The sequence below is a fragment of the Myripristis murdjan genome, chromosome 18 (genome assembly GCF_902150065.1).
Source record: "Myripristis murdjan chromosome 18, fMyrMur1.1, whole genome shotgun sequence".
In the NCBI taxonomy this organism is placed as follows: Eukaryota; Metazoa; Chordata; class Actinopteri; order Holocentriformes; family Holocentridae; genus Myripristis; species Myripristis murdjan.
In genome coordinates, this window is record NC_043997.1 from 12,589,378 (window position 1) to 12,616,505 (window position 27,128).

Consider the following 27,128-nt stretch of genomic DNA (forward strand, 5'->3'; position numbering starts at 1 on the left):
AATATTGAAGAATCTCTCAAAGTTGCAGCTTCACCTTGGCAACAGGGCAGATAAAACAGCACTGGTCTCAACAAGATGGTGTGAAAATGGAGGAGGAGGAGAGGAGGAGGAAGAGGACTGGGAATCAATTTTTTTAATAACAAAAAAAAAAAAAAAAAAAAAAGGAACTGGCGCAATCCAGTCTGTGGCTCCTGCTGTTGCCCCCGGATACGGATGGAGTGAAAGCGAGAATTGGGAGCTGGAAGGAGCTGCAGCTGCCTGGTTTCCATAGCAATGGGGATGCAGGATGAGTGGAGAGAGAGAGAGAGAGAGAGAGAGAGAGGGAGAGAGGGAGAGAGAAATAGAGACAGAGAGAGAGTCTAGAGATGGAAAGAGAAACTCAGGGAAGGGAGATAGGTGAACGCACACCAAGAGGGAGGGAGAGGGACCAGAGAATTGTCTAGAACAGTGAAAAGGGAAAAGAAACATATTTAAACGAGAGGTGTTGCGACAGAAATGGTAAGACAGGCGGTAAGGGAAGGCAAGGGAAGACTAAGGGAGAGCTAAAGGGAGGGAGGAGGACTCAAAGAGGAGAGGCACAGGGAGACGTTGGAGGGATGTTAAGCTCAGACATGGAGCCCCAGGACTTGCCACTGGAGAGAGCCACCTTCAGCGGAACCTGGGAAAAATTACACACACATACACACAAAGGGGAAAGGGGGAGGGTATTAGTGTGTGCTAGTGCATGTCTGAGCGTCTTCCACGGCGACCTACATTAGGTCTGATCACTCACCTGACCCACTGCCTTGTGACAAACAACACACAAGAAACAACGCAGCAGCCCTTCATGAATAAATCACACACACTCAATCTGTGTTGCTGGCTCAGCAGCTTTGACTACAACTTTGACTAATGACCTTGACTAATCCAATAAAAACTGACCTGGTAAGGCAAACAGAAAAGCTTTTTATCTGATGATAAGCACCATAATTTCATATCACAGCTGTTCTCTTATTCTTGGTGCTCCAATAATATTTGACTGTGGTTGGCATTTCCAGTGCAAATGAAGCGTTAAATTCCAAAGTGAGTCATGCTTTTTAGGAAAGACTCATCTGTTTATTTAGGAGTGTAATGGTTGAAAAAGACTTACAGTAAGTAAATTACCCCCAAAATACCAGTCAATAATTAAGAACCAGCTTATTATCAATTCAGAAGGTCTAGTCTTTATCCTCTGCATAGATGTCTGTACTAGAGTTCTCATATTCTGCCCGAACCCGACCCGACCCGACCCGACATTTTCGGGTCGGGTCGGGCCTAAAATTTACGTGAATTGGGCGGGTCGGGTCGGGTTCTGTGGGGGATTTTTTTTTTTTTTTAAATAAAAAAATAGAATTATGTGTTGTGTTATTGATTATGACGTTTCATTTTTATGTGACTGGTGGAGAGAGTGAGAGACTGGATTGGATTTGGAGGCTAAACTTTCAGTGACAGACAGACAACCAGCTGTGCGAGCGCAGCGCAAACAAGTGAGAGAGAGTTGCAGCAGTATCCCGCTGTGCTGGCAGACTCGGCAGCAGGGGCGGTTTTTGCTATGGGTAGTGCAACTGCCCAGGGCGCAATCTACTTGGGGGCGCACGAGAAAAAAAAAATCTCCAGTTTTCTAGACTACCGTATTGACCCACACATGCCGCGGCACCATCAGTCGGCATAAGCGGGCCAGCCGCAGCACATCAGTCGGCATCAGGCGGGCCGGCCGCCGCACCGTCCGATACCGCGCCCACCCGTCAGGTCTGCCGGATCTGACAGGTGAGCTGCCTGATGCTGGCCGGTGCCAGCATCAGGCAGATACCGACTGATGGTGCCAGCATCAGGCTGATACCGACTGATGGTGCCCCGGTGCCGCGGCCGACCGGCTCTGCTAAATAATGGCAAATTTGGCGATTTTTTTTTTTTTTTTTTTTTCGGGCTTTATCGGGCTGTCGGGCCTAAAGTTCGGCTAATTAGTCGGGTCGGGCCTCGGGCTGGCCCAGTCAGGGTCGGGTCGGGTCGGGTCTTAATTTTCAGGCCCGATGAGAACTCTAGTCTGTACCATAGATCTGCAGTATCTTCTATGATTTACAGGAACATGTGCAGTATTAACAAATATAAACCCATGAATTGCAACAACAAAATTGGCTGTTATGGTTTTCAACTTTAACACCATTCATCTATTTGATTTAGCTTTATGATTTGAATTAAAATATTTTTCTTTTAATTTCTATTTTATTCTTTATTATCTTTATTTATTATTAACAGTCAACCCAAACTGGCAAACTCCATCAGACAAATTTTGACGTCACATAATTCATGATTTTCATAGTGACATTTTTAAGAGATAAATAAATTCAGAGTCAGAAAACCCTCTGCACCATACCATCTGTGGGACTATTAAATGACACAACTAAATTATTTTAAATGCAAGTCCCATTCACTCACCTTGAGATGGACTCCTAGAGAGTCTATGTGCTGCAGGGACTCCATAGTGTTCTTCACCACAGCTGATTGTGCCAAATATGTGAACACAAAAAACAGACACAAACACACAAATACTAATAACCATACAGTTGCTGGTGGATTATTATCAAAGCAGTCAAAAAAATCAAGTAGAACTTGCACCTTTTAAAATGAAAGTCCTATAGTGTGCAATGATATCTGGCAGATGGTGGCATTGCCACATAAATTATCAAAAGCATTTTTAATATTAAAAGCATGTAGACAAAAGAGAGCTAGTGTCATTGTTGGAGATATATTCAGAATTTACCTGCAAACTCTTCCAACTGCGAGTCTTCCACTTCATACAGCAGCTCATCATGGAGCTGGGCTATCAGCCTGAAGTCACAAACACAGATTCACACACACATAATAAATCTACTACTACCGGTAAAACTACAAATAATAATAAAGGTGTTCTCAAAATTCCCTGACTCCTCCATGAAATTCTGTTACTAAAAGGCTGAGTTCCCATGATCGATCTAAATGTTTCTTCCTTGACCAAAATTTCAAACTTCAGATTCAAAGTTCCTATTAAAGTTTATTTTTCTGCTTTATTCTGCAAAGGAGGTGAACGTAACATGAACAAAATGGAAAATAAAGATTGCATTTCATGATATTTTTTTAAATTGAGGCTGACAAGAAGATATTCAATGACTTGTGCCAAGAATTTATTAAATTCCCTGACTCTCCCTTCTGGGAAAGACTTTTCAAAATACCATGAAATTCCATGACCTGCGGACACCCTGTAATAATAACAGTGTGACGCCTTATTGATCCCCCTGGGACCAGCGTCTTACTGAACAATCCTTCAGCAGAGGGATTGGCAGAAGGCCATGAACCGACCTCTGTCTTTACACACTACACCACCCCGCTGCCTCAATGCAGCCAGAGTGGAAACTGTCATCAGCTGTCAGTTCAATCCTGATAAATTCTGGCTGTTGCTGTAAAGTATGTTTTCTCTGGCAGACACTTTGGCATGTGACGGGCCGGTGACAATCATTTGACACTCTCCTACATACCAAATGAAAATGTTATGTTGAGTAGGAAATGAGAGCACTGGCTAGTAATTTGAGAATTTACAGGCGTTTCTTCCTCAGCTATGAACTATACACGGGGTTCCCACTTTATCAAATGTAGAGTGCTTGACTTTTCCATGACCCTCCATGACTAAAATATTAAATTTCCATGGCCCATATAAATGTAAAAGGTCGTTTTTTTCGTTGGCCAAAGCACTTCAGAGATCTCATTAACATTTACAATTCCTATCCTGTGGGCGAAGTGAAGACTGGGAAAAGTAGAATCATCACACTGAACATGAACTCTTCTTCAGTTTTTGATATTTTTCTGTCCTGTCCCTGATTGAAGCCTTTTTTCATGTGTGTGCGTTATTCCATGATTCGTCCGAACAATTTATTAAATTCCCTGACACTTCATACGTTTCAGAGTACAGTGACTACCCTGTACACTGTGATCGTGAGCTGTACAGTATCAGTACAAGCTTTTTACAGTGATATGATGGCTGTTCTACCTGGCAGAAAGCGAGCTGGAGGAAGAGACCTGGCTGAAGATTCTGATCATGGCCATCTTACAGAGATCAGCAGCAGAACCTGTACACACACACACACACACACACACACACACACACACATACACACACACACACACAGCATTGATTTCTTCACCCAAAAAAACACCAAAATCTAATTTCCCCTAACTTTATGCACTGTAACCAGTGCAGTGCTCAGTTCTCAAGAGTAAAACATTTAGGATTTTCCTATTCTTGTGGAAACATTTAGACTCATTAGAACATAATGAAAACATAGATCTCGCCCACATACACATACATTCCTACCTTGGACCACAAAGTTAACAGCCTGTCTCTCAGCCTGCATACGGATGCCCCAGTCTGCGGAGTGGATGTTGGGAAGGCTCCGGCGGCGACCCATGATGGACAGAACGTGACCTGGGTAATGGCACAAAAAAAAAAAAAAAAAAATTAGTTACACAGAAAAATTAATAATAAATCATAATTCTCAGTGAGCAATTCTCAATTGTCTTGCTTACTGCAAAAAAGTCATTAAATGTCATATTCAGTGTTTAAATTGAAAAATTGCTGGTGGGATGAGATAATCCCACTTGTTTCCAGTGTTAATCAACTTGTTTCCAGAATTTTCTTGAATCAAGTGTCATTTTTTTTTATCCTAGTGATCTGCCTTATTCTGCCTTGTTTAAATATATTTATACTTGTGAAAGTGCATTGGAAACAATTGAGATTATTGAGATTATTATTATAAGTGAGATTATTTCATCCGACTGACAGATTTCTTTCACTTTCACACAAAAAATTAGCGACAAGCAATAGTATGAAATTCCTCTGAGCCAATGTTATGAGAGGCAACTTACTGACAGGCGACAAATCTGACTGCCATCATAAATGACTAATTTTACTTCACACATAAGAGCGGGGAACATTACTGTAGGTCCATCCTGTGTGGGAGGCAATTCACACCAAGCCTCTTGCACAGGATTTCTGCACTCACACAGCTCTGATTGCCCTACAGAGATTTAGTGGAGGAGTCTTGCTGCCTTTATTTGTTTCTTCTGAGTTTCAAAATTGTAAATACAAGTTGTCACATATACAAGTATTTTAATTGAGAAATAACAAAATGGATCCTTAAACAAAATAAACTTTTTGGTGACTGTTTTTTGAAACTGAGTATAATATCTAAAAGTTAAACAAAGGCTGAGAATGTCACATCTTGGTATCTTGGGTATCATGTAAAATGAAACCCTTTTGTATTTACCACTTTACTGGTTCAACCATGTGGAAATCATAATTACAATATTTCCAGGAGCATTTGAAAGAATCATGTGCTTGCTACTGTTGTAAAGCGTTGGTGTTTCACAGAACAAGGGAGGAAAAATATGATGATAATAATCTAAATATTGGACTTTTGGACCCACAGCGCTATTGTTTGGCTTCACAATATTACGCTGAGATGTTTAGAGTAATTCCATGGTAATTTTTGCCCTTTTTTGAAAATTTCAGTCGCTTCAGTTGTTTTAGTATACAACAAAAACAAGTGAGGGAAGACTGGTTCGTGGAGCACAAACCGCGCATTACCAGCACTGAATAAAACAAAAGGTCCGAAGGTCCAAAGATCTTGGCAAAAATGTTGGACAATGAGATCTAGCAGATGTCGTTCGTGTTTTGACTGGCTCTGAATTTAAAGATACATGATCTGGAAACACCACCTCTGGTTTGTTATTCTGCCTGGGCAGAAACGACTTTGTTTTACTAGTTTAGCTACACTAACATTAAAAATGGATGAAAAACTATGACTTAAAAGACATGCTTCAATTTTGACATGTTTGCTTAAGACCTGAGTGAGACAAAGCCTTTATAGTTTCTTGGCTTGAAGATCTGCTCCAAAATAAGGATATGCTGTTTCTTTACCAACGGGCCACATTAAGAACTTGGCTGACAGACTGTGATGCTTTACATAGAAAAAAAAAGATATCTTTAAATTTAGTCGGTCCTCTCAAATCAATAATGAACATACACTGATGGAGTTTTTGTCATCATGATCTTGTCTTTTCTAACTAGCCTAGAGCAAAATTACAAAGTCAGTGCTGCCAGCAGGACGATATACATGTGAGCCCAAATCCACCCAAGTGCAATTTTATTGGTTTGAACCCTGATGACAGCTCAGTGAGTTTTCTCCAGACCTCTAGAGTGGCGTCTGACCAGGGTTGAAATTAATCTTCATCAGGGTCATTTTGGGGAGCCACGTTAATGCTTTCCCCCTGATGACAGAACCACATATTTCCCCAGTCACTGGTGTGAAAGGGCTGTGAATGAGCGCACAGAGCAGTGCTAGAGGTTGAAACTGTCAGTTTCTACTATATCAGTCTCTGGAAGTTAAATGCCCTGCTGTTTCTGAACCATCTCACCCATGAGCAGATCACCCCCTTTTACTCAAGTGAGTCATCTATAATGTATATGTTCGGCAGAGCTGCAGCTACAAAGCACAGCTTTCAGGGAATGGTTTGATGAGAAGTGATTTGTTAATACGGCTTTACAGGTGATTATGGTTACAGCAATCTTACAAAGACACACACACACACACACACACACACACACACACACACACACACACACACACACACACACACACACACACACATAATACATACAGAAAACACAAGCAGGCACACACAATACACTCCACACTGCAATATTCATGTACGTGGCAACGCAACAAAAATATGCACAGTAACACGATACCACACACTGCACAAACGCACACACACACAATCACTCTCTCACACACACATTCACACACGCATACAGCGAACCAGTACATTCCATTGGTTGGACAATAGGCTGTGCTTTGTGGCTAAATCCCTCTTAGTATCCTTTGCTGTGAGGAAAGTCAACCAGATCATTGGCACTGAATGACCCTCTTCCCAGAACACACACACACACACACACACACACACACACACACACATAAACACATAGGAAATGAGTGTACAAAAGATAGCAATGACACACAAAGCTGTATTTAACACATACAGGTACACTGACTTCACCCTGTGACAAGCATGTGTGACCTTTTCACCAGGAATGTGACCTTTTGGTTTTGGGGCCCAAAGACTTTGTGTCAGTGATAACACATCATACGACAGCGTTTTCCACATATGGACAGGTATGGGAGTAAAATGTACTGGAATGTGTCTATGTTTTCATAATCAATGCGATGGATTTTGGCAGTCAGTGACATTGTGCTGTAAAGGCCAGCGCTCTTGGAATGCCTGCTGGTGGTCGTGGTCTGGAGTGTGAAGAAAGTGGTAATATATTTGATGGGTAACAGCCATCAGCCAAATATAGCATGTTTTCTCCACACTGTTTAAAAAAAAAAAAACAAAACAAAAAAAAACATTTGAACATCTAATTTAGCCTCATATGCAGTCCTAAAACTGTGTTTTTTTCAGACAGTGGTATGATATAAGCCCACTTGTTTCCAATGCAGTTTCACTTGTTTGAGTAATGTTTTCTGGGAACAAGGATAAATATGTTGAAACAAGGCAGACTGAGGCAGATCAGCCTATGAGTATCAAGAAATAGCACTTGATTCAAGAAAATTCTGGAAACAAGTTGATTAGCATTGGAAAGTGGGATTATCTCATCTCACATTTTTGCAGCGCACTAATTAAACATCAGTAGCAATCACTGGCAAAAACGTTTATTTCTTATATAGGATGTCAACATGTGCAGAAAATTATATTTTGGAGAAATCCACTTTACTCTCCCAGAAAATCTTAATTTCAATGTGTGTAGTGTTTGACTTGAACTTTCTCTATAAGAACAAGCCAAGCCATTTGTAGCATTTGTAATGCACTGATACCTATGACAAAGCATGAGGGAAGCAACAGCCATTCAGCCAAACTGCAAATCCATTTTTTATTAACCACAAGCTTGCCAGCTCCATGTCCCAAAGTGTTTTAAGTAGAAATGTCTTGTGTCTGCATGTGCAAGGATGCGAATGTGACTGTGCATCAGCAAGCATGTGTGTGTGTATGTGTGTATGTGAGCATGTGTACATATCAGTGTAGATTTAGGCTTCCCTGTATGCAGCAGCGTTCAGATGACTTGGCCCATTTCCTTCATCTCTGTGATTCTCCCTGTTGTTACTCAAAATTAAAAAACAAAAATTTTCCTCTGCCTTTCGTTTCATCCCAGGAAGTTTTCAGAAGTGGAGGTATGGCATTCATCCTGGGGGCTTTAAGTATTTTTAAGTAGTTTTTGTGCAGTATATGAAGAGAAAGAGGACAAGCTAACCCAGAGAGGTGGCTTCAACTCATTTGAATATCAAAGCCAGTGAGTTTCCAGCAGTGTGTGGGCAAATAAGAGAGCAATAGCACAAACAGCTATTGCTATGCATAAGTACAGCATATTTTACAACACAAGACAATTAATAATAACTCAAAGTTGGTCTGCTGAGGGTGTACAGGTTTTTGTTAGATATTTACATCCTTTTCTCTTTTGTCTTCTTTCTCCAGCCCTGTGGTTGTGTACATACAAATTCTTCTCCCTCCTCTGCCTTGATCACCCTCATGCCTCATGACCCTGGCTGATAACAGTCCAGTATCAGATACCAGTCAGCTATAAATTGTGTACCTGGCGGACAAATACCCGCAGCAGGTAATAATCTGTGTTCTCTGAGTCACAGCACAGTGGCTAAAAACAGCCCATGGTCTGATATATCTTCTCCCAGCCAGCATAGATTACAGATGGCCATTTGATTGATCAACTAAATCTCTGTTGGGGAATGAGGCGAGAAGAGAAAGTGATAGAGAGAGAGACAGAGAGCAACAGGCAGTGTAAGAGCAACAGATAGAAAGACCACAAAGAGAAAAGAGACAGGAATGATAGACAGATAGATAGATTTACTTTATTGATCCCAAACTGGGAAATTATTAAATGGTAAGAATGAGGAAGAGATGAGAAGAAGGTGATATGTAGAAAGAGAATTAGAATGATAAAATAACTTTGTTACATTCAATGCAACATTAAAATCAACACTGTAAAAAACTCCCTCTCTACAAGTAATTTTGTCTACTACTGAGCTTTAAAATCTTAAAAAAAAAAAAAAAAAAAAAAAAAAAAATCCAGTGCAGTTTCACTTGTTTCATGAATTATTCTAGGAAAAAACTGTAAATATGTTGAAACAAGGCAGAATAAGGCAAATCAGTCCACAAGTATCAAGAAAATGACACTTGATTCTATTTTTTTTTTTTTTTTTTACCTTGTTCAGAAAATATCCATGTTTTTTTCAGTTATTATGAGACTAAATAACTTCTGGAGATGGAGACTTTTTGCAGTGTAAAATCACCTCATGCAATAAAAAAAACAAACAAAAAAAACAAACTTGAAAGCACAAAAAGTAAAAAAAGAAAAAGGCAACAGTATCTTGGGCCAAATTTTCAAGCACAACATGACCATTTCCACAAAAAGTTCTGTCTGAATCGAACCCAACCTGAAAGATAATGGCTTTTCTTACCCTGACTGGAAGCCAATACAAGCATTCATTTGTCAATAGATTATGATCTCACAGTAAACAATGATTTCCTTCCTCATAATCCCACAGGCTCTGCCAGAATTTAACAGATGAGAGGAGAGGAGGCTCATTCCCAGAGAGACAGGAATATGTCAATGTATGCACCACTGAGTCTAAACCATATAAGAACCAAGCAATTAAGTCAAAGATTAAGCCTGAACCTAACTGAACCCATCGGGTCCCGTCAGGCTCCAGCATAAATGTCATGGTCTACTAAAGTATATGTAAAAATATGGGAGAGAGAAAGAAAGACAGAAAAAGAGAGACTGTTGGACGGGGGGGCAGATAAATCCTGATGCTCTCTCTGACGGGACCATCGCCATGGTGATGAGCTGAATTAAAGCCGATCACTTGGCACAACATGGCTCTGTGTGAGCAATTTTGGAGCCAAAGTTTCTGTTGTGATCTGCAGCATCTTGCAGAAAAGAGTCCATCACACCACTCGATTATGAGGCTGACACGCGGAGGAAGGGGCGGTGATGAGCGAAGGGGTGTGTGTCACCCATGATGGGTTGCTGTGGTTGATGGAGTGGCTGTCTGTGTGTAACGACAGGTCAATAGTTGTGATGAAGGTGTTTGCCAGGAGGTTTAGCCCAACCAACATCTACTCTGCTGACCCGATTATTGTGGTTTACCACAACATGGGGCAAGGAGATAAATATTAAGAACTAGGGATGCACTGATCATTTCTCTTTAAGTAGACAGACAGTGTTTTTTCCATATTGCATGGCAATGTCTCATATTCTGTATCTGCTGGTTGCATAGCTCCACTGAAGCTACATCACACTCATATTGAGTCAGGTATTCCTACTCAAGATGCCATTGTCTTATGGCTGCACCATTACAACAATAAAAAATATCTAGTTGTCTTGTGCATAGTTTTAGACACATTTCACAGTACATATATGGTTTCTCTGGAAACCTTGGGATCTCCACTAGAATTTGAACAAACCCTCTGCATTTGTAATAACAAACTCACTGATGGGAGTGGTGGAATTGGAGGTTGGACAAAAGATTGTGATAAACTCAAGAAAAAAACAATGTTCACAAACTCAAATGCCAATTTTGCAATCAGCCAAATATTAACAGTAAAAAGAATAACAGACTAATCCCGATATTTATCAGATGACACTGGTAGTCTTTCCAGTATGTCAGTGCATGCCTGCCAAATCGTATTTTTGTGTACAGTAATGGCCCTGGAGGGAAGCTTGAGTTATCATCGTGACTCTCATTAACATTTACATTATTGGCCCTTCGTAACAGAATTTTGCTAGTTTGATTAACGTTTAACTGGTTTACAGTCATATCATTAGTCAATTCTCCCAAGCATTTTTATTAAGACATGAGAGACGCTGAAGTCTTAGCAACAACACAAGTTGCAGGCTGACCCATTGTCGCTGTAAAAAACAAACTATTAAAAAGGGCTAAATAACTTAAAGGTAATGAATATTTCTGGGACAGACCCATATCACAGTGCTCGGAGATCTGCCGTTGGCGCAGACTGACCTCATCCTGTGGCCTGTCCACAATGGATCCATGTATTCTGTGTGACGAGGGTTAAAGTGCAGAGTCTACAGTATTTTGTGTGTGCTCCAGTCTCAGGTGTGCTGTGTTAGCATTTCGGCCAGAATATAAATAGAGTGTCCCGCTTGAACCATCACCTCCCTCCCTTCCTCCACCTCGTCCCCCTCAAGTATTGACCTACGGCAGTTTGTCTTATTCCTGCCAATGCAAGCACATCTCCCTGAACTAAACACGCACACACACACACACACACACACACACACACACACACACACACACTGAGTCCAAAGTGTGTGAGCATGTGTACGCCTAAGAAACACACACAATGTAGGGCATTGTAGTGTCTCCAATGTGCATGTCCTAAGCCACACATGCCAAGTAAACACTGAGAAAATGTACTGACTTAACACTCATTTTTTAATCTTAAAGGAACAACTCACCCAAAATACAATGAGAATGGAAGCCTCCCAAGAACCACACTGAAATGATCTGGTTGGGCAGACTACAGTAGAGGTAAGTAGGATTTTTTTTTCTTCCCTTTAACATGGACCACACTTTAACTTTGAAGTCACAATCAAAGGAAAAAAAAAGTGCACTTTTTTATTTTATCAAAATCCCATTTTGATAAAATAAATACCACAAATCGTTTGTGACTTAAGTTGTGAATTTTCAACCATTCAGAACACAACACTGTATTACTGAGCATTCAAATCAAATAAAACTGCTAAGTATTAACTGTTGGTTTATACTTTTACAGGATGCTGTGTTATGTCCTGCTCCAATATTCCGTTTTAACAAGAAATACATAAAATTAAGGAGGCAAGATGCTCTTAAAATGTCGTTTTTCATTGTGACTGGAAACTGCAACCCTGAATAGTCTTATTCTGTAGAAATTTGTCTCCCTTTTCGGTTTCTTGTGGGAACATTTAGAACCAACAAGATGACAAGAGGAGATGATGACCCACACACACACACACACACACCTTGTTTGTGGCACTGCTGGATGGTGCTCTGTATGAAGGTCTGGACTTCTTTGTAGGTCTGAAGGAAGCTGTCCTGGAATTGACTGGCCTGCTCAGCGCTCACCCCGAGGATCCCTGACAGACGTTCACGACCTGCAGGCAGCCACATTTTCTCAATCTATATTTCACCAGGCAAGATGATTCTCTTTTGTTATGTCCATCTATAAATCTGATAAGCTGATACTGACAATAGACCCATTTATCAAACCTGCATACAATCAAATCTGAGTGCACACCTTGATTACTTTGCAGCAGCTTTGACCAGTTCAGCCTGGTGCATGGTGGGGGTGGGACCACTTATAATAATCAATAAATCAATAACAGGTGGATTACCGATAAGTAAGAATTGTACAGCACATGTGCATGGTCAAAACACACAGTGTTACCTAGGGTCATGATGAACGTGTTGGCCTAATTACCACATGAGGCGATTATGACCTTAGGTACACAAGCTAAGACATATACAGCCAACCCAAGACCCCTGACACTGGACAGACCATCACTTTTCTAATAAAAAAAAGGTCCTGCCTGACTCTGCCCACCAGCAGAACTGCTAGCTGATGGATCAAATGCAAAATGAGGTGCAGGTCGGCTATAAAGCAGTTGTTTAATGAGGAAAAATACAGACTGGCTACCTGATGCTCATTTCGCCATCCTGGGTTTTTTTTTCTTTTACCTCATCTGCAATCTCTGACATACATCAGAGCCAAAGCAATGGAGGAGTGCTCATCCACCTGCGCATTCAAACCTTCAAGTTCAAGGTTCAAGTTGATTTAGGCTATCCACTGCAGCAGAGACCCTGACCTTCTCAAACCTGATCCTCTCAAACCCACAGGAATAATGAAATAATCTGAGCCAGAACTGACGTGATCAGGTCAAGTCTGTGATAACTTTCAGATGTGAGAACTCTCTCTCTTTGTTCCTCTCTCGATCAAAACAACCTAAAATCGTAACTTTTAGCCTTGGCAAATGGAAATGGAAATGTTTATTTACATATAGAGTGGGTGAGATCCAATCACAAGTGGCATTCTAATGCCAGGTGTGAATGGATGGACGAACGAAAGTTTCAGGATCAGGACAGGACTTCAGCGGTTGTGTGTGTTTAACTTGTATTTAATTCTGTAGTTTAGTACTATAAGAGAGGAAGAGATGAGTGAAGAGATCAGTGCCACAGGTCCTGTGTGTACGTGTGTTTGACCTCTGAGGGGTGTGTGTTAATGTGTCGTTGGTACTGAGTAATCTTGTGCCAAAGAGCTGGTAACATTTAATGGGGGGACAGTGGGCTCAGCGGGGATTGACCATTAAGCCACCAATCTGTACTAGACCCCCAACCGGAAATGTTCAACATACTGTATGTGTGTCACACACAGGAAATTAAACAAACACTGTGACCAAACCCTCTTAGGCATCTGCAGTTTTTAAAATGCAGGACAGGAGCAATGACACGCATCATTCTCCAAAGGGTCGTCAAAATCCAATCAGTACTGTCCGAGGTACCGTGCTTGACGGACAGGCTGACCTGAAAGACCAGGGACTATAATCCCTCCACTGATTTCATGCTGCGCAGTTAAGCAATAAGCAATAAGAGAGGCGGCACATTACAGACAGTGTTAGACACAATGTGAGTTACATCAATATAGTGCCAAAAATAACTAACTAAATGAATAAAAAAGTTAAATCAAATCTCAACCGCTTTAGACAGCAGTTCTGCCTTTCAGCACAGCCCAACTCTGCATGCGTGCTGCATTTATAGACTCCTACTAATCACTGAAATGTAACAAAAAGTGCCCTAAAGTGCTAAAACATTGAAGTGCTCAGTTACTCAATGGTAACTTTCACTGATCAACTGAGCCAATTTGGGTACTTCTATGCACTTGACATTTGTATAAGTCAAAATAACTGATATGCAACAGGATGCACGTTTATTTTTATATGTGATTTTATTATTTATTGTGATTCTTATTTGTTGTATTCCTGTGAAGCACCCTGTAACTCCATGTTTTAGAAGAGCTATACAATGTAAATAGAAAAACTTTACTTACCTTTGGGTAACTGGATGAGCATTTTTGGCTACATTTAGCTACATTTAGGTAACTGTTTGAGTACTTTTTGGTACTTATGGGTAACTGAGCACTTTTGGGGACTTTTAGGTGATTAGTCCCATTTATATACGGGGCAATGACTTTAAATGTGGCTTATATAATCATTTTAAGGATTGGAACTAGCCATTCCATAGTGTAACACAAATAAGGACTGTGCACTGATGCAGACAGTTCAAACACATATATAGACGCACACACATTTTCATACAAACATAAAAGAAGATACAAAAAGGGAATCACCCACACATTCATATGCATACATGCATATATAGTAGAAAGAACACAGAGACTAAATTCATCTTCCTTATCATGAAAAAGTGTCTAGAGATTATAAGAACTGCTGAAGACTGGACTCTCATTGCAGAAATCAAACATTCTGCCTTTCGGTAACATTTACTATCTTAAAAATCAGTGACGACACCAACTCAGACATCGTCTTTCTAGATAGCCTTAGAGAAGGAGCTGAGGACGTTTGATTTTATTTGTGTTGGCATGTCTGTCTGCAGAGTGGGAGCATGGTGGCTGGCTGGCTGTCACACACAAACTGACACAAAGCTAACTGATATGGCAGGACCAAGACCCTGCTAGCAACGTGGCCAGTTGTGTGTGTGTGTGTGTGTGTGTGTGTGTCTGTCTGTGTGCACTGAGCCATGGGCAACTGAGTATGCATTAGTCCAGTGCGCGGTTGCTGTGTGGATGTGTGTATACTACACTGAATGTGTAAGTGCTGGGTGTGTGTGCCCACATTCCTGCTGAGTGAGGTCATTTAGGAGTGACCTTCAACCTTCGTTACTAATGCTCACTGCATTTCTCCTCTCTTAGCCCTCCTGCCCCCCCAAACTCTCCCTCTCCCTTTCATCTCTTCGTCATCTCTTCTTCTCTCTCCTGCGATGTTGCTGCTCTATTGCAACCCTTCTGCTTGTTGCTTCTGCTCTTTTCTTTCCATTCTTTCTCCCTTTCTGCCCTCTTTCTGTCAACACACTCCTTTCCACTTCCCTACTTATGAAAAGTTATGTTACAAAATGAGAGACTCACCATATGGGGAAGGAGTCTACTTTGCAAAAGAACTGGCGATAAGGGAGTTTGTGGTATTTTTTGAATGGGCGCAGGGTAAATGAAGTAGTATCAGGTTAACAGAACAGGTCTTTTCAGTGCTTTCCAAAGTGGAGACGTGTGGGGTCCTTGAGGGGTTTCAAGAGGGTCCTCAACAAATGAGAAAATATGTAATTTCACTATAATTAACTAGAAGCTGTTATGACTCAAAAAATGTGTGAGTGATTATTTTAGTATTTTGTTTAATTTAGCACTTTGAATCTTTCTGTGTTCAAGAAGTTTGACATCTAAATTTCATAACTAACACAAACCCAAATATGGAAATCTTAATATCATATTGCGGCTTAGTAAGAGAGAACTTGATGGATGAGAGAGAACTGATGAATGAAAAAGTTTCATTTTGTTCAAGTAATTTAACTTCACACGAGGATTTCTTTACACAGCACTTTAAAACTCCACATTTATCTTCATGAACTCCTTTCACAGATCTCTCTGAGCTACTTATTGCTGTCAAACTGTTTTCCCACCCTGCTGCCCTCCTGCTCCCTCTTTCACCTCTCCTTCGTGTCGCACGCTGTCCCTCCTTTTCTCCTCCTCTGTCATCCTCCTTTCCTTTTTCCCCAGAGCTCACAACTCAACACTTGGCCTCCTTATTTTCTGACCTATTTGTATATGTGTGTGTATGTGTTGAGTGTGTGTGTGTGTGTGTGTGAGAGAGAGCATGTCCATAGCAGTGCTCTGCCCCTCCTCCCTCGCCTGATTATTGTCTTGTGGAGAAAGCTTCCTTTTAGTATTCGGTAACCATGACAACGCATCTTTCCATGAAGAGCTGTCTGTCTGAGCTGATCAAGAGCTCCCTCCATTCCTCTCTCTCAGCCCCTCCCTCTTTCTCTCTTTCCCTTTCCCCTACATTACTCTCCTCTCCAACCCCCCTTTGCCTTTAGCCTACATTTTCTACATCTGCCTTCCCCTTCTCAGTTTCTCATCCCGTTGCTTTCTTTCTCATCTCTCTACACATGTTTTCTCAGCATTCTTCCAGCCTGACCTTTGCATTCTGATCTGGTATTTAGATGAATCGCTGTGTACATCACATGCTGCCCTACATGTCTAAGATGAACAGCTTTTATACATTTGTTTCAGTGGCTTATTGAATTTCCTAGAGTCTATGGCCTAGACTGACTCATTCTGCTATGCGTGTGTAACTGTGTGGGAATGTGCTCACTAGTGTGTGTCTTTTTCTTCCCACTGTGCTGTGACTCCTGCTAAGGTAGGAATACAACAGCATACTCCATCAGCACCTGCTGTTGTTACGGCCAGACCTATACTCAACACAAAGTGTGTATAGAAAGAGACAAAAAGAGAGAGATGACTGCTGCCCTTGTGCACAACACGTAAATTCCCATTCAAACAAAATGCTTCTGTATGATTAGATATTGGTTAAGCAAATCGAATTAAATCTAAACATTTGTTTCCTGTTTTTGTCATGATGTTATTTGAGGGAGAACAGCAAGTCCTCTGTTCCTAGGATACATCATATATTCATATGATGGGGCAAAAACGAGGAAAACAGTTCTGAGAAAAACTCTAAGTGAGGTCTTTCATTAAACTACTGCACGCTGTTATGATCAGTGATGGGGGTAATACATTACAAAGAAGCATGTTAAACCACTAAGATTACTATACTGTGGTAACTAAAAACCTAAATTGCTAGTTTTTCAATTCAAGTAATTAAGTATTTAGCTACCTTTTCAAATAAGTAAGACTATATTATTGTTATTCTACATTATTGTTTATCCTGATTCTTTTTTGTGCAAAACAAATAAAAACAAAATCCCAATCTGTTAACCCCTGAATGTTAACACATATAGAAAAAATCAACATGTGAAAGGCATCGCAATGGGCTTCTGTTTTTTTCGAATGTGTTTTCTCATTAAAGTACACTATACTGCAACAAGTTACTTTTAAAAGTTATGGTCGCAAATATTGGTTATCATAAATACTTTACTCCTTAACAGTTAAACATGTTGACTTTTCAAATATTTAACAATCTCTGCTGTCAACAGGCTATAAAATAAATACAAAAGGATATGCAGTAATGCTACCTGTTCATCAGGCTGTTGATCACCTTTTACAGCCATTTATCTCACTCAGAGTGCGATGAACTAAATTCTTCTTATTATTACTAAATTATTATTATCTGATTCTAGTGGCCTTCAGGAATGTCCTACATGTGTATCAGTGAGTAGTGAAACTGAAAAAAATACTTTCAAATTTTATCTCCTGCTACAAACAAAGGTGTTGCTGGTGCAGAAGTGGACTACATGCCATTTAATTACAGTAGTGGCCCTAACTTTGTTGACGGTAAATCTAAACCCTTTTTGTGACCTTTGACCTTTGACACACAAAAAGTAGCTCGTTTATTGCTGTGTCCCCAGCACTAGCCTTCATCAGTTGATGTCTCTCCCCCTCCGACCATATGGTGACTTCCCCGTCCTTCAATTTTGGCTCAGAGGAGTCAGACACAGCTGAACCTCAGGAGTGCTGACTCTAATAAAATCTTAGTTTGTGTGAATGAAATAATATGAAGAAGATGGAGCATTAATGACATCATAAAACGTCCACAGCATAGAAAATGCTACACATATGTGGAAGCCTTGCCATTCAAAAGCCAACTGACAATGAGCATAATCATGAAACAGTGTCTAATTTTGTGTTTAAAAAGCAAAACTAGCATTTCAAAAAAAGTGAAAACAGGCAAAATGCTGATAAAGGATGTCAAAAAGTATTTAAAAAATAATTATATCTTGGTAAAATCCAGTAGCTTGCTTACACCTGACAGCAGCAGAAGCTTCAGTAAGTTATATGGGCCTATGGAAAACAGCTGTAACTCCACGCAAGATTTAAACAGGGTAATAAAACCAAATGAAGAGTGAAGACTACCCATATAACCTCCCTCTGCCACACACGAAAACACACATAAACATGAACACACATACTGAATGTAGGCACACACACCACACTAAACATACAACTATGATGTGGTCTCTGCCACCAACCATCTGTAAACCCACTGCCAACAATGACAGGCCTAATTGACCCAGATACCAATCACACACAAACAGTTATTTATAAACTAATGACACTGAAGTGAATCATTGCTGTCTCGGGAACACAATTTCTGAAGGGGCCTTCATTGGTTGAATTGAGTGGTAATATGTGACTGTGCGTGTGTGTGTGTGTGTGTGTGTGTGTGATAAATGGGTCACCGATGACACAGCCAAGTCACCCTAAGGGCCACAAGGGTGGATTACACATTACACACTCATCCTCCTCCTTCCCTCTTCAAAACCCCTCCTCCTCCACCCAGGGTAAAACACAGGAAACCAGTTATTCTCAATTAGAAATCTATGGGAAAAGCTGGAAAAAACAAACACATCCTTGTGCTACTGTATCACTTATATCTTCTTTTTCCTTTCCTCTCTGTCTCAGGTTATCTCCACTGCTAACACAGTTATACTCCTCACAATATGAACCACTTAGGTATGAGCCGGTAGCTCAATGACACTTAGACCCATTGATTTGTCATTCTGATACCACACAGGTGCATTATCAGCTCGCAGAGTGGTCAGCTGACTGTGTGCACCTATCAACTGACTACTGAAAACAGAATTTAAAAAATCTTTTGGAATCCTTTGGACTTTGGAAAATCCAGAGCAGTGTCTTCAGTGGTTCAATGCCTTCATGTGACAAGTAATATTTATTTTCACTGTTGATTATTCTACTGTTTGTTTGTTAGATCAACCATTTAATCGTTTTTGCAATTAAGTGTCAAAAATAATAGGAAATGCTCTTGGGAGGTCAGTAAAACCGAACATGATGTCTTAACATTGCTTCCTTAGTCTGACCAGCAGCCAAAATACCCAAACTATTACTTTACAGTATTTATACTTTTTCTGTCAATCAACTAATCAATTAATTGACTTATTGCTCAGCATAACTGGACAGTCTCACATCTGGCCCACTTTGACCCTGCTGGGACTGGCTATATTCAGTTTCATCTGTCATCTGTACTCATTATCCTCTATCAATTAATACAGAGAGAGGGAGTGTGTGTGTGTGTGTGTGTTTACTTACCGGCCCCATACACAACAGAGTAGACAATGCGTTTGGCGTGTTCTCTCTCCTCAGAGGTCACTTCTCCCTCACTCACACCCTTCCTAGACAGAGAGAGAGGAAGAGTGAGAGAAAGAGAAAGGGGGGGCAAAGATTTTTTACTTTTTCTTTCATATCATACGTGTATTTGAAAATCTAGACATAAGTCAGGATTAGCAGCATGATGTCTAGATTAGTCCTGCTCCACCCTCAGGCGAGCTGCCAGCAGACCAGTGGTCATTGAGACCGGAAGTACGGAGCGCGCTCTCTGGATCACGGCTTTCTGGTCTTCCAGATGGCCGGCTTGGCAATTCCTGACAGGAGGTTTACCAGAACTTGCACCAACTTCCTCCTCTGGCGGCATCATGAGCTAAAAATAAACAACTCAAATAAAAAACCCTCGGCAATTCCCTGAAGCCACCTCACTATGACTTATTTCAGTCATGATTACAGCACGGCTAAGGGTAAAGAGCTCAAGAGTTTTGTTTCAAGGTGAGATAGTCATTGTGTGCTACTGATACTGAACGACTTCTGGGACTTTTTGCCCCTCAAAAATGGATTTAGTTTTGGAAAATTCACCCTTCTGATATTGGATGTATAGTTCCTTGCCAGCTACAAATGTCATCTTTGAATGCTGCCTGATGGGAAATCTGAAATCCTGATAAATATGTAAGTATACAAAATCAATGAAGGACAAAGAGACAGAGGAATACTCTGAAAAGGTGACATGATGAGACTTGACAGACAGAGAGAAAGCGGGAAAGAAAAGGTATAAGTAGACCTGAAAGGGACAGCAGACAAGTGAGGAAAAGGGCACAAAGAGAAAGAAAGGCAGAGGAATACAGAGGTCAAAGATATGTCATGGAGGAAGAAAGAAAGCGATGGAGGGACTGAGTAAAAGAACAGAGATGAGAGGAACGAAAGAGGCAGAGACGGACGGACAGACAGCGAATGATACTCCTGTTATGTAATGTGACTTGTCGACAGCCGTAGTATTGAAGATCAGACAGGGTGGGATGACACGTCTGCAAAGTGGCATTTCTGGAGGCGCTGAGAGGGAGCTGCCACTGCTGATCAGTGTTGAGCAAACCAAACAACACACACACACACACACACACACACAACCTTGCACATACACACGCTAAAAAAATTTACGAAGCTGTCTGTTAAGTTTCAAGGCTTAGCATTTGGTGATGTCCGACGTCTTGTTGCCTGTAGCCTAAGGATAAGACTCTAAAACATGAGATATTACACTATCTCTTCTGCCACCCCCCACCCCCCTAAAAAAACCAAACACACACACACACACACACACACACTTTTCTGTCAAATAGCTGAAGGTAAGCAATGAACTTCAGCAGATAACCCAGAAGTGACCATTTCCCTCCACTGAGCATCATAGAGAGCTCACTGCCCCCTGCTGGACAGGCATTAATCCACTTGGATGCTCTTCAGCTTTACCTTTTGAGTTTTTGTCTGTTCTTCTTCTAAAACTGGCTCTTACCTTACCTAAAATCAGCCCATTGTTGATACAATGTGTTTTTCCACTGAGATGCCATTATGGTGCGTTCAGGTCACATGTTTTTGTTTTTTTTTTTTTTATCATAAGCACCACCTTTTGTCTTATAATAAATACTGTTGATGTCAACGCCCAACTGGTAATTACAACAAGAAATCTCATATTTTTATGAAAGCTCCAATATGTCTGACTTAGGTGGTGGATAACACAGACGTATCTGGAAAATGGTGTCCCCATATCGTTACTACCCACCGTTAAACATAAAAAACCCCAAATTTTATGCAAATTTTATCATGCATGCTTTTTTAAACCACAAAGTAACCCTGCCTATCATAAAACTGAACATTTTTTGTTAAATTAATAGTTTAATAGTGTTATATCTTGATGTAGAAGTTGATGAAGAAGTCCTGTTCAAACTTCCAACTGATGTGAAGTTTTGCAAATTGTAGTGATGGGAATTTTTTCTACCTTCACTTGTCTTTTCATATGAGGTGAACACAGAATCAGGCACAAACTATCAGACCACTAATACACATTTAATATAGTTTTGTGCATTGTACAGAAAAATAGATGAAACGCAAGGTATCAATCTAATATTTGATAACAAACTAATGGCTACGCAAGCCATGGAAAAAAACAGCTTGCTATTACTTTTTATCCTTGACCTTCATTTGCCACTTTCCTTCTCTATCTGAAGCAGTTTGATAAAGAAGCTGAAGAGGATCTAAGAGAGAACTGGTAAAGGAACAATAAGAAGATGAGGGAGGGAAGAGGAAAAAGAGGAAGGAAGGGAAAAGCTGAGAAAGATGATTCAGTAAACAACCTGAAGAAGGAGGGAACAGATATTCATCTCTCCGACACATGGCCCCTGTAATTTCCTAATGCTTCTGCCTACTGGAAACCACTTTTCCCAAGCTTAGTTAACACTAGCTTGCTGTGGTTAGCTGTGGGATACATCGCTTATCTCTAACAAAGTCTTGTTCGAGCGGTATCATCGGCATTAATGTCCATTCCATCATGATTTTGAGTATTGCTGATATATCAGCCAAACAGCTAGCATTGCAATCTTCTGTCTCAGTTTTGGTTTTGAGGGCAACACATTTTCATGAGCACTGTCGTGACAGCTTCTGTTTTTGTCTTGTGCTCAAATTTTAACAGGCAGTAATACAGACTCTCTTTGGAGCATTCACAGATTGTGGAGGAGGGAGGCTTGAAAGACTAAACAGAAATAGGAGGGATGGAGTGGGGAAAAGGACATAGAAGAGACAAGAAAAATGAATGAGAGTGAAAAAAAAACACACAACAATAACACATCGACAAGGAGAAGAGAGCAAGAGGGGAGAAGTTAATGTGCTTAAAGGAGAAAAGAGCAAAGAAGAGAGAGAGAGAAAGAGACAATGTGTGCCCTTAGTTGAGCTGTTAATATGGTTTGTGTGACCAGCTAATGTGTTTAACCAGCCACCCTTAGCCACACACTTGACTGAGATAGATGACTGGAGTAATAGTGGAAGGCTGGGTCGAGAAACCACTTACACACACACACACACACACACACACACACACACACACACAAATGTGTGTGTACAAGCAGTCAGAAAGAGATGAACAGAAATACAAACCTTGGCAGAGACAGAAAGAGAGAGAGACTCAGAGAAACACACACACACACACACACACACACACACACACACGCACGCACGCACGCACGCGCACAGACACACACATTAGCACACAAATGCTTCAAAAGCGCGGCAATGTAATCACCAGGGCGACCAGCCCAGGGGTGTCCTGACCACAGAAAAGAGAGAGTGAGTGAGGCAGTTGGCAGGGTAGTCATGGCAACAAGGTTACCAGCGTTTGAAGTGATGGAGCCGGCAGTCTGAAGAGAGACGGAGAGAGACAGAGAGAGAGAGAGAGAGAGAGAGAGAGGGAGAGAGAGAGAGAGAGAGAGAGAGGCAGGGCAGACAGAAGACTACGAGAGCAAAAAGTGGAGAGAAAAACCCTGTGGAGCATCAGCAGTCACCTTGGCAAGGAGATTAGGGGAACAGGAGAGTGAATGTGTGTGTGTGTGTGTGTGTGTGTGTGTGTGTGTGACCCACCACTGAGAGGCCAGCATGGTGAAGACGTCGGCCTGCGGGTTGGTGAAAATGCGGAGCAGCTCAGGGTCACAGGAGAGGTGAGCCAGCAGACGCAGCTCCACCTGGCAGAAGTCTGACACGTGTGTGTACGTGCACGCACACACACACACACACACACACACACACACACACACACACACACAAACACAATGAATTGGATTTAAAAATAAGCAGCTCATTCAAGTACACAGGGTGTCTGCCTATTTCAAAGACATAAATTTGTGACTCTGCTGCAAGACCCTTTTAATGCCAGAGTGAGACATGACAATTTTGGTGCAATTAAGGAAAACATCAAATCCAAACAAGTGTGTGTGCCAGGGCAGATTTCTCACAAGAAAATCAGTGCACCAAGAAAGCAGCATTTTTCACAATCTGCAAAACTAGATGTACACTGAGAATATAGGAACTGTTTTCAACAAGATGTCCTGAAGGAGGATCAGTGTGGTCTTAAGTAAAAAATATTCCTTTGCTTAATCAGATGTTGAGATTGCCATTGTTTGGATTATTCATTACATTATCATTACATAATTATTCATTGTATTATTAAACTAACCCCACTATCAAATAAATACAGTTGTCCCTCGCTATAACGCGGTTCACCTTTCGCGACCTCGCAGTTTCGCGGATTTTTTTTAGTGCAATTTTGCATGCTTTTTTTTTTTTTTTTTACTGGACTTATTTTTCCACAAAGGTTTGAACTTTGAGAGTGTTTAAACAAGAGAGAAAAGTGAGAAAATGTTAATGCCTGTCTGAGAAAAGTGTATAAAGTGTGTAATGAGGGGTTTTACAGCCTTAAAACTTCTATAATAATTGTAAAAAATAAAGCTGACTACTTTGTGGATTTCGCCTATTGCGGGTTACTTTTAGAACGTAACTCCCGCGATTAACGAGGGACCACTGTTCATGTAAAACCTGAGTCACTGACAGAAATCATGTACTTTGAACCATAAATATGATTTGACCAAACCTTAATCTGACTGTCCAGTGTAACAGAATATTGTTAACACTTAACTGTCTCCTGGCTAAATTTGGAGGCACAGTTAAATACAGTTACAGTAAAATCTAACTACAGCTGTTGTTCAGTTGACAGCTTATCTACAGTCTGTGTTTTTAAATGTATTGTTTCCTGCTTAGCATGAAAACTGTGCTGCAGAAAGAATGATTTTTTTTTTTTTATTGAGATAAATCAACTTGTGACCCAACGTTGAAAACAGGCACATTACGGGAGATTATTATTTCATAAATTATTAATTTTTGCATTAAGGGCTTTAAAAGGGGGTAAGATGGGCCAGTGATTAATTTGATCAATAATTACTGAGTCATACAGTGCATTTTGGTCATAGTTTTTCTGATGTAAAAATAAATGGGTCTCTGGTGAAATTAAATTCGCCTGAGCTGATGGCACTTGGCCCTGGTGGAGGTGAACTGGGAGAGAAGATGGGACAGACATGGGTAAGTGAAGTGGCAGGAAAGCCATAAAAAGCACTTGCCAAAAAAGGCCTCAGAAATCCAATCCTTTCAGACTTGCCTGAGGCACTTACATAAGCAGAGAGATAACCAGGGGCTGTGAATGAGATGTGCTGACAGACAGAAAAACAGTCCACAGAACAGACACACAGAGCTCCCCCGGTCTCACCTAAACATCCACAAACACACATACACATCCATGGATAAACACAAACAGGATGACAGACAAATTCATAAACAGAAAACACAGAAATATGGACAAACAGACAGAAACACCTCTGTGTGATAGGTGACAGTGTGTGAGGGGTGACATGTCCTGTACTGACAGGTCTGCAGCTCTCTTGTCAGCTTGGCAGATCTCAAACTGAACTGTTACATCTCTCAACACATAGCCACACACACACACACTCTCTTTCTCTCACACACACACATACACACACACATACACAAACTGCTGCGCATTCTATTATGCTACCATCCCAAGGAGACCTGCCTCTTCTATTCCTCGGCTGCCTCCAAATTAAATTAAACCCATCCAAATGCTGGCAAGAAAGGGCACAAACGGACGGGTGGAAAAATGTGGAAATATTTTCGAGCCCGGATGAAGCAACTGGCTGCAAATGTTTTCTAACATCCTTGATGAAGCTCACCTACTTCCCTGGACTTCCACTTTTACTGGTTAGAGAGGATTTTCGGGTTTCTGTTGCCCTTACATCTGTCCTGCAGAGGATGTTTCCTCAGGGAAAGTGTGAAGGTGAAATAAAAGTGGCTAGCAATGTTCAATCATACTATTGAAGAGACTTATTCAATTCATTGGGATGATTAAGTGGTTGAGCTTTCAAAGTAAACTTGACGTGGAAAACTTAAGTGAGCAATGGTAGGACTGTGGGTGGGTCTTACTAGCTCCTCCCCTCTTCTCCTCTCTTTAATCTGAACAGAGGAGACGCCTGGGAACAAGATTAGGTTTTGAGGATTGTGGAAAGAGAAACAATGACGATGAAGGGATGGGAATGGGAGTGGGATTGTGGGGGAACACTGTGGTGTGGGTCCAAATCACTATGAATTTAAGTGACTCAAAAAGGAAACGTGAGAACGACATTCAGTTGTGAATGTTACATCATCTGTCCTCAGTTATCTCTCTCTGGCCATTCAGTAATCCACACAGGCCAAAAAAATTAAAATAAAACAATATGCAAATTGTATTTCACACAGACTTGACATGGATAAAAGACAGGCACAGAGGGAGAGAGAGAGACTTCAGTGTAAGGATAGAGGCAGCAGAGAAGGGTGAAGGGGAGGTGAGAGATAGAGGAAAAAGGGATGTCTGGTTTGGCTATGATGAGGTGAGAAAGGGAGTTTCTAAAGATATCCTCCCATCAATGTTTTATGAGTCGGATCACATTTCCTCCAAGCATGGCTGGCAGCCTCAGAAACATATTGCTGACCGGGACCTGTGTGTATGTGAGTGTGTGTGTGTGTGTGTGTGCGCACGCACGCGTGTGTGTCTGTGTGTGTGTGTGTGTCTGTGTGTGTGTAAGAAAGAGAGAAATGTGTGTTTGCATGCATGCATATTCATGTGCAACAGAGGAAAGAAGGCAGAGAAAAGATCAGGATGGATACGAAAAGAAAATGTGTTTGTGGAGCAGAGAGGAACAACGGGAAGGACAAGACAAAGTATGAGATGACGTGATTGCGTGACCATGAATGTGTGTATCTTCTCCAAGGCATGTCCATTAGAGACACTGTCTCCATGATAAAAACACCACTAACAGTCCTGGTATCGATCTATACAGAAATAACTTGACTCTAACGTAAACTGGTCTATAGATAGACCTTTATCGTCAATAAATCCTGTGGGTCTTACTGTATCCATTTAGGACCTAGAAACAGCACACACACACACACACACACACACACACACACACACACACACACACACACAGAGAGAGAGAGAGACACACACACACAGACACACACACAAAGTCAAAGGTACAATACTACAGTACAATACTGTGTACTCCAACTACGAGTCCTCGGATTACTGCCTCAAGAGAGAAACAATCACCAAACATAGAAATTTGTAGCCTGCACTAAAGTTGAGCTTTATAACTTTGAGCTGTCTTAACTGCTTGAATCCTTTCAGCAACTATGGTGCAGCCTTTGGTTCCTGATTGTTACCACTGAACTGGAATTTATGAATATACTGCATTCTATCACTTTCCCTTTGGTATTCAGCAAAGTTGGGGTGGATTCGTCTGATCAGGTACGTTTTGTCATGTTTTTCTATAATCTAGCAAATGATAGCCGACAGAACTTTGTGCAACTACTTTCTCACATCCAGCTGAAAAATAAGCTGTAGTGGCAACATCACCGTGGACTGAACGCTTGCTTATTCCTGATGAAGAAAGCGGGTAGTTTTTGTGGCTTTACTTGGTGTTTTCACAACAGTAAAGATTGATGAGGCTCATTGGCACTGTAGTGTTTGTGTGCTATTTGACACACTGAACCGACAGAAA

At 41.0% G+C, this 27,128-nt stretch overlaps 1 protein-coding gene across 1 annotated transcript in view; it reads right to left on the reverse strand.

The window, feature by feature from the left end:
* Positions 1–562: 562 nt before the first annotated feature.
* Positions 563–27,128, reverse strand: part of poln (polymerase (DNA directed) nu) — a 73,123-nt gene continuing 46,557 nt past the window's right edge. The window contains exons 15-22 of the mRNA XM_030075726.1: positions 23,107–23,218; positions 19,471–19,553; positions 12,143–12,274; positions 4,364–4,474; positions 4,040–4,118; positions 2,780–2,847; positions 2,455–2,516; positions 563–658 (exon numbers count right to left, since the gene is read on the reverse strand). Coding sequence (XP_029931586.1) covers positions 563–658; positions 2,455–2,516; positions 2,780–2,847; positions 4,040–4,118; positions 4,364–4,474; positions 12,143–12,274; positions 19,471–19,553; positions 23,107–23,218 — 743 coding nt within the window. The remainder of the gene's footprint in view (positions 659–2,454; positions 2,517–2,779; positions 2,848–4,039; positions 4,119–4,363; positions 4,475–12,142; positions 12,275–19,470; positions 19,554–23,106; positions 23,219–27,128) is intronic.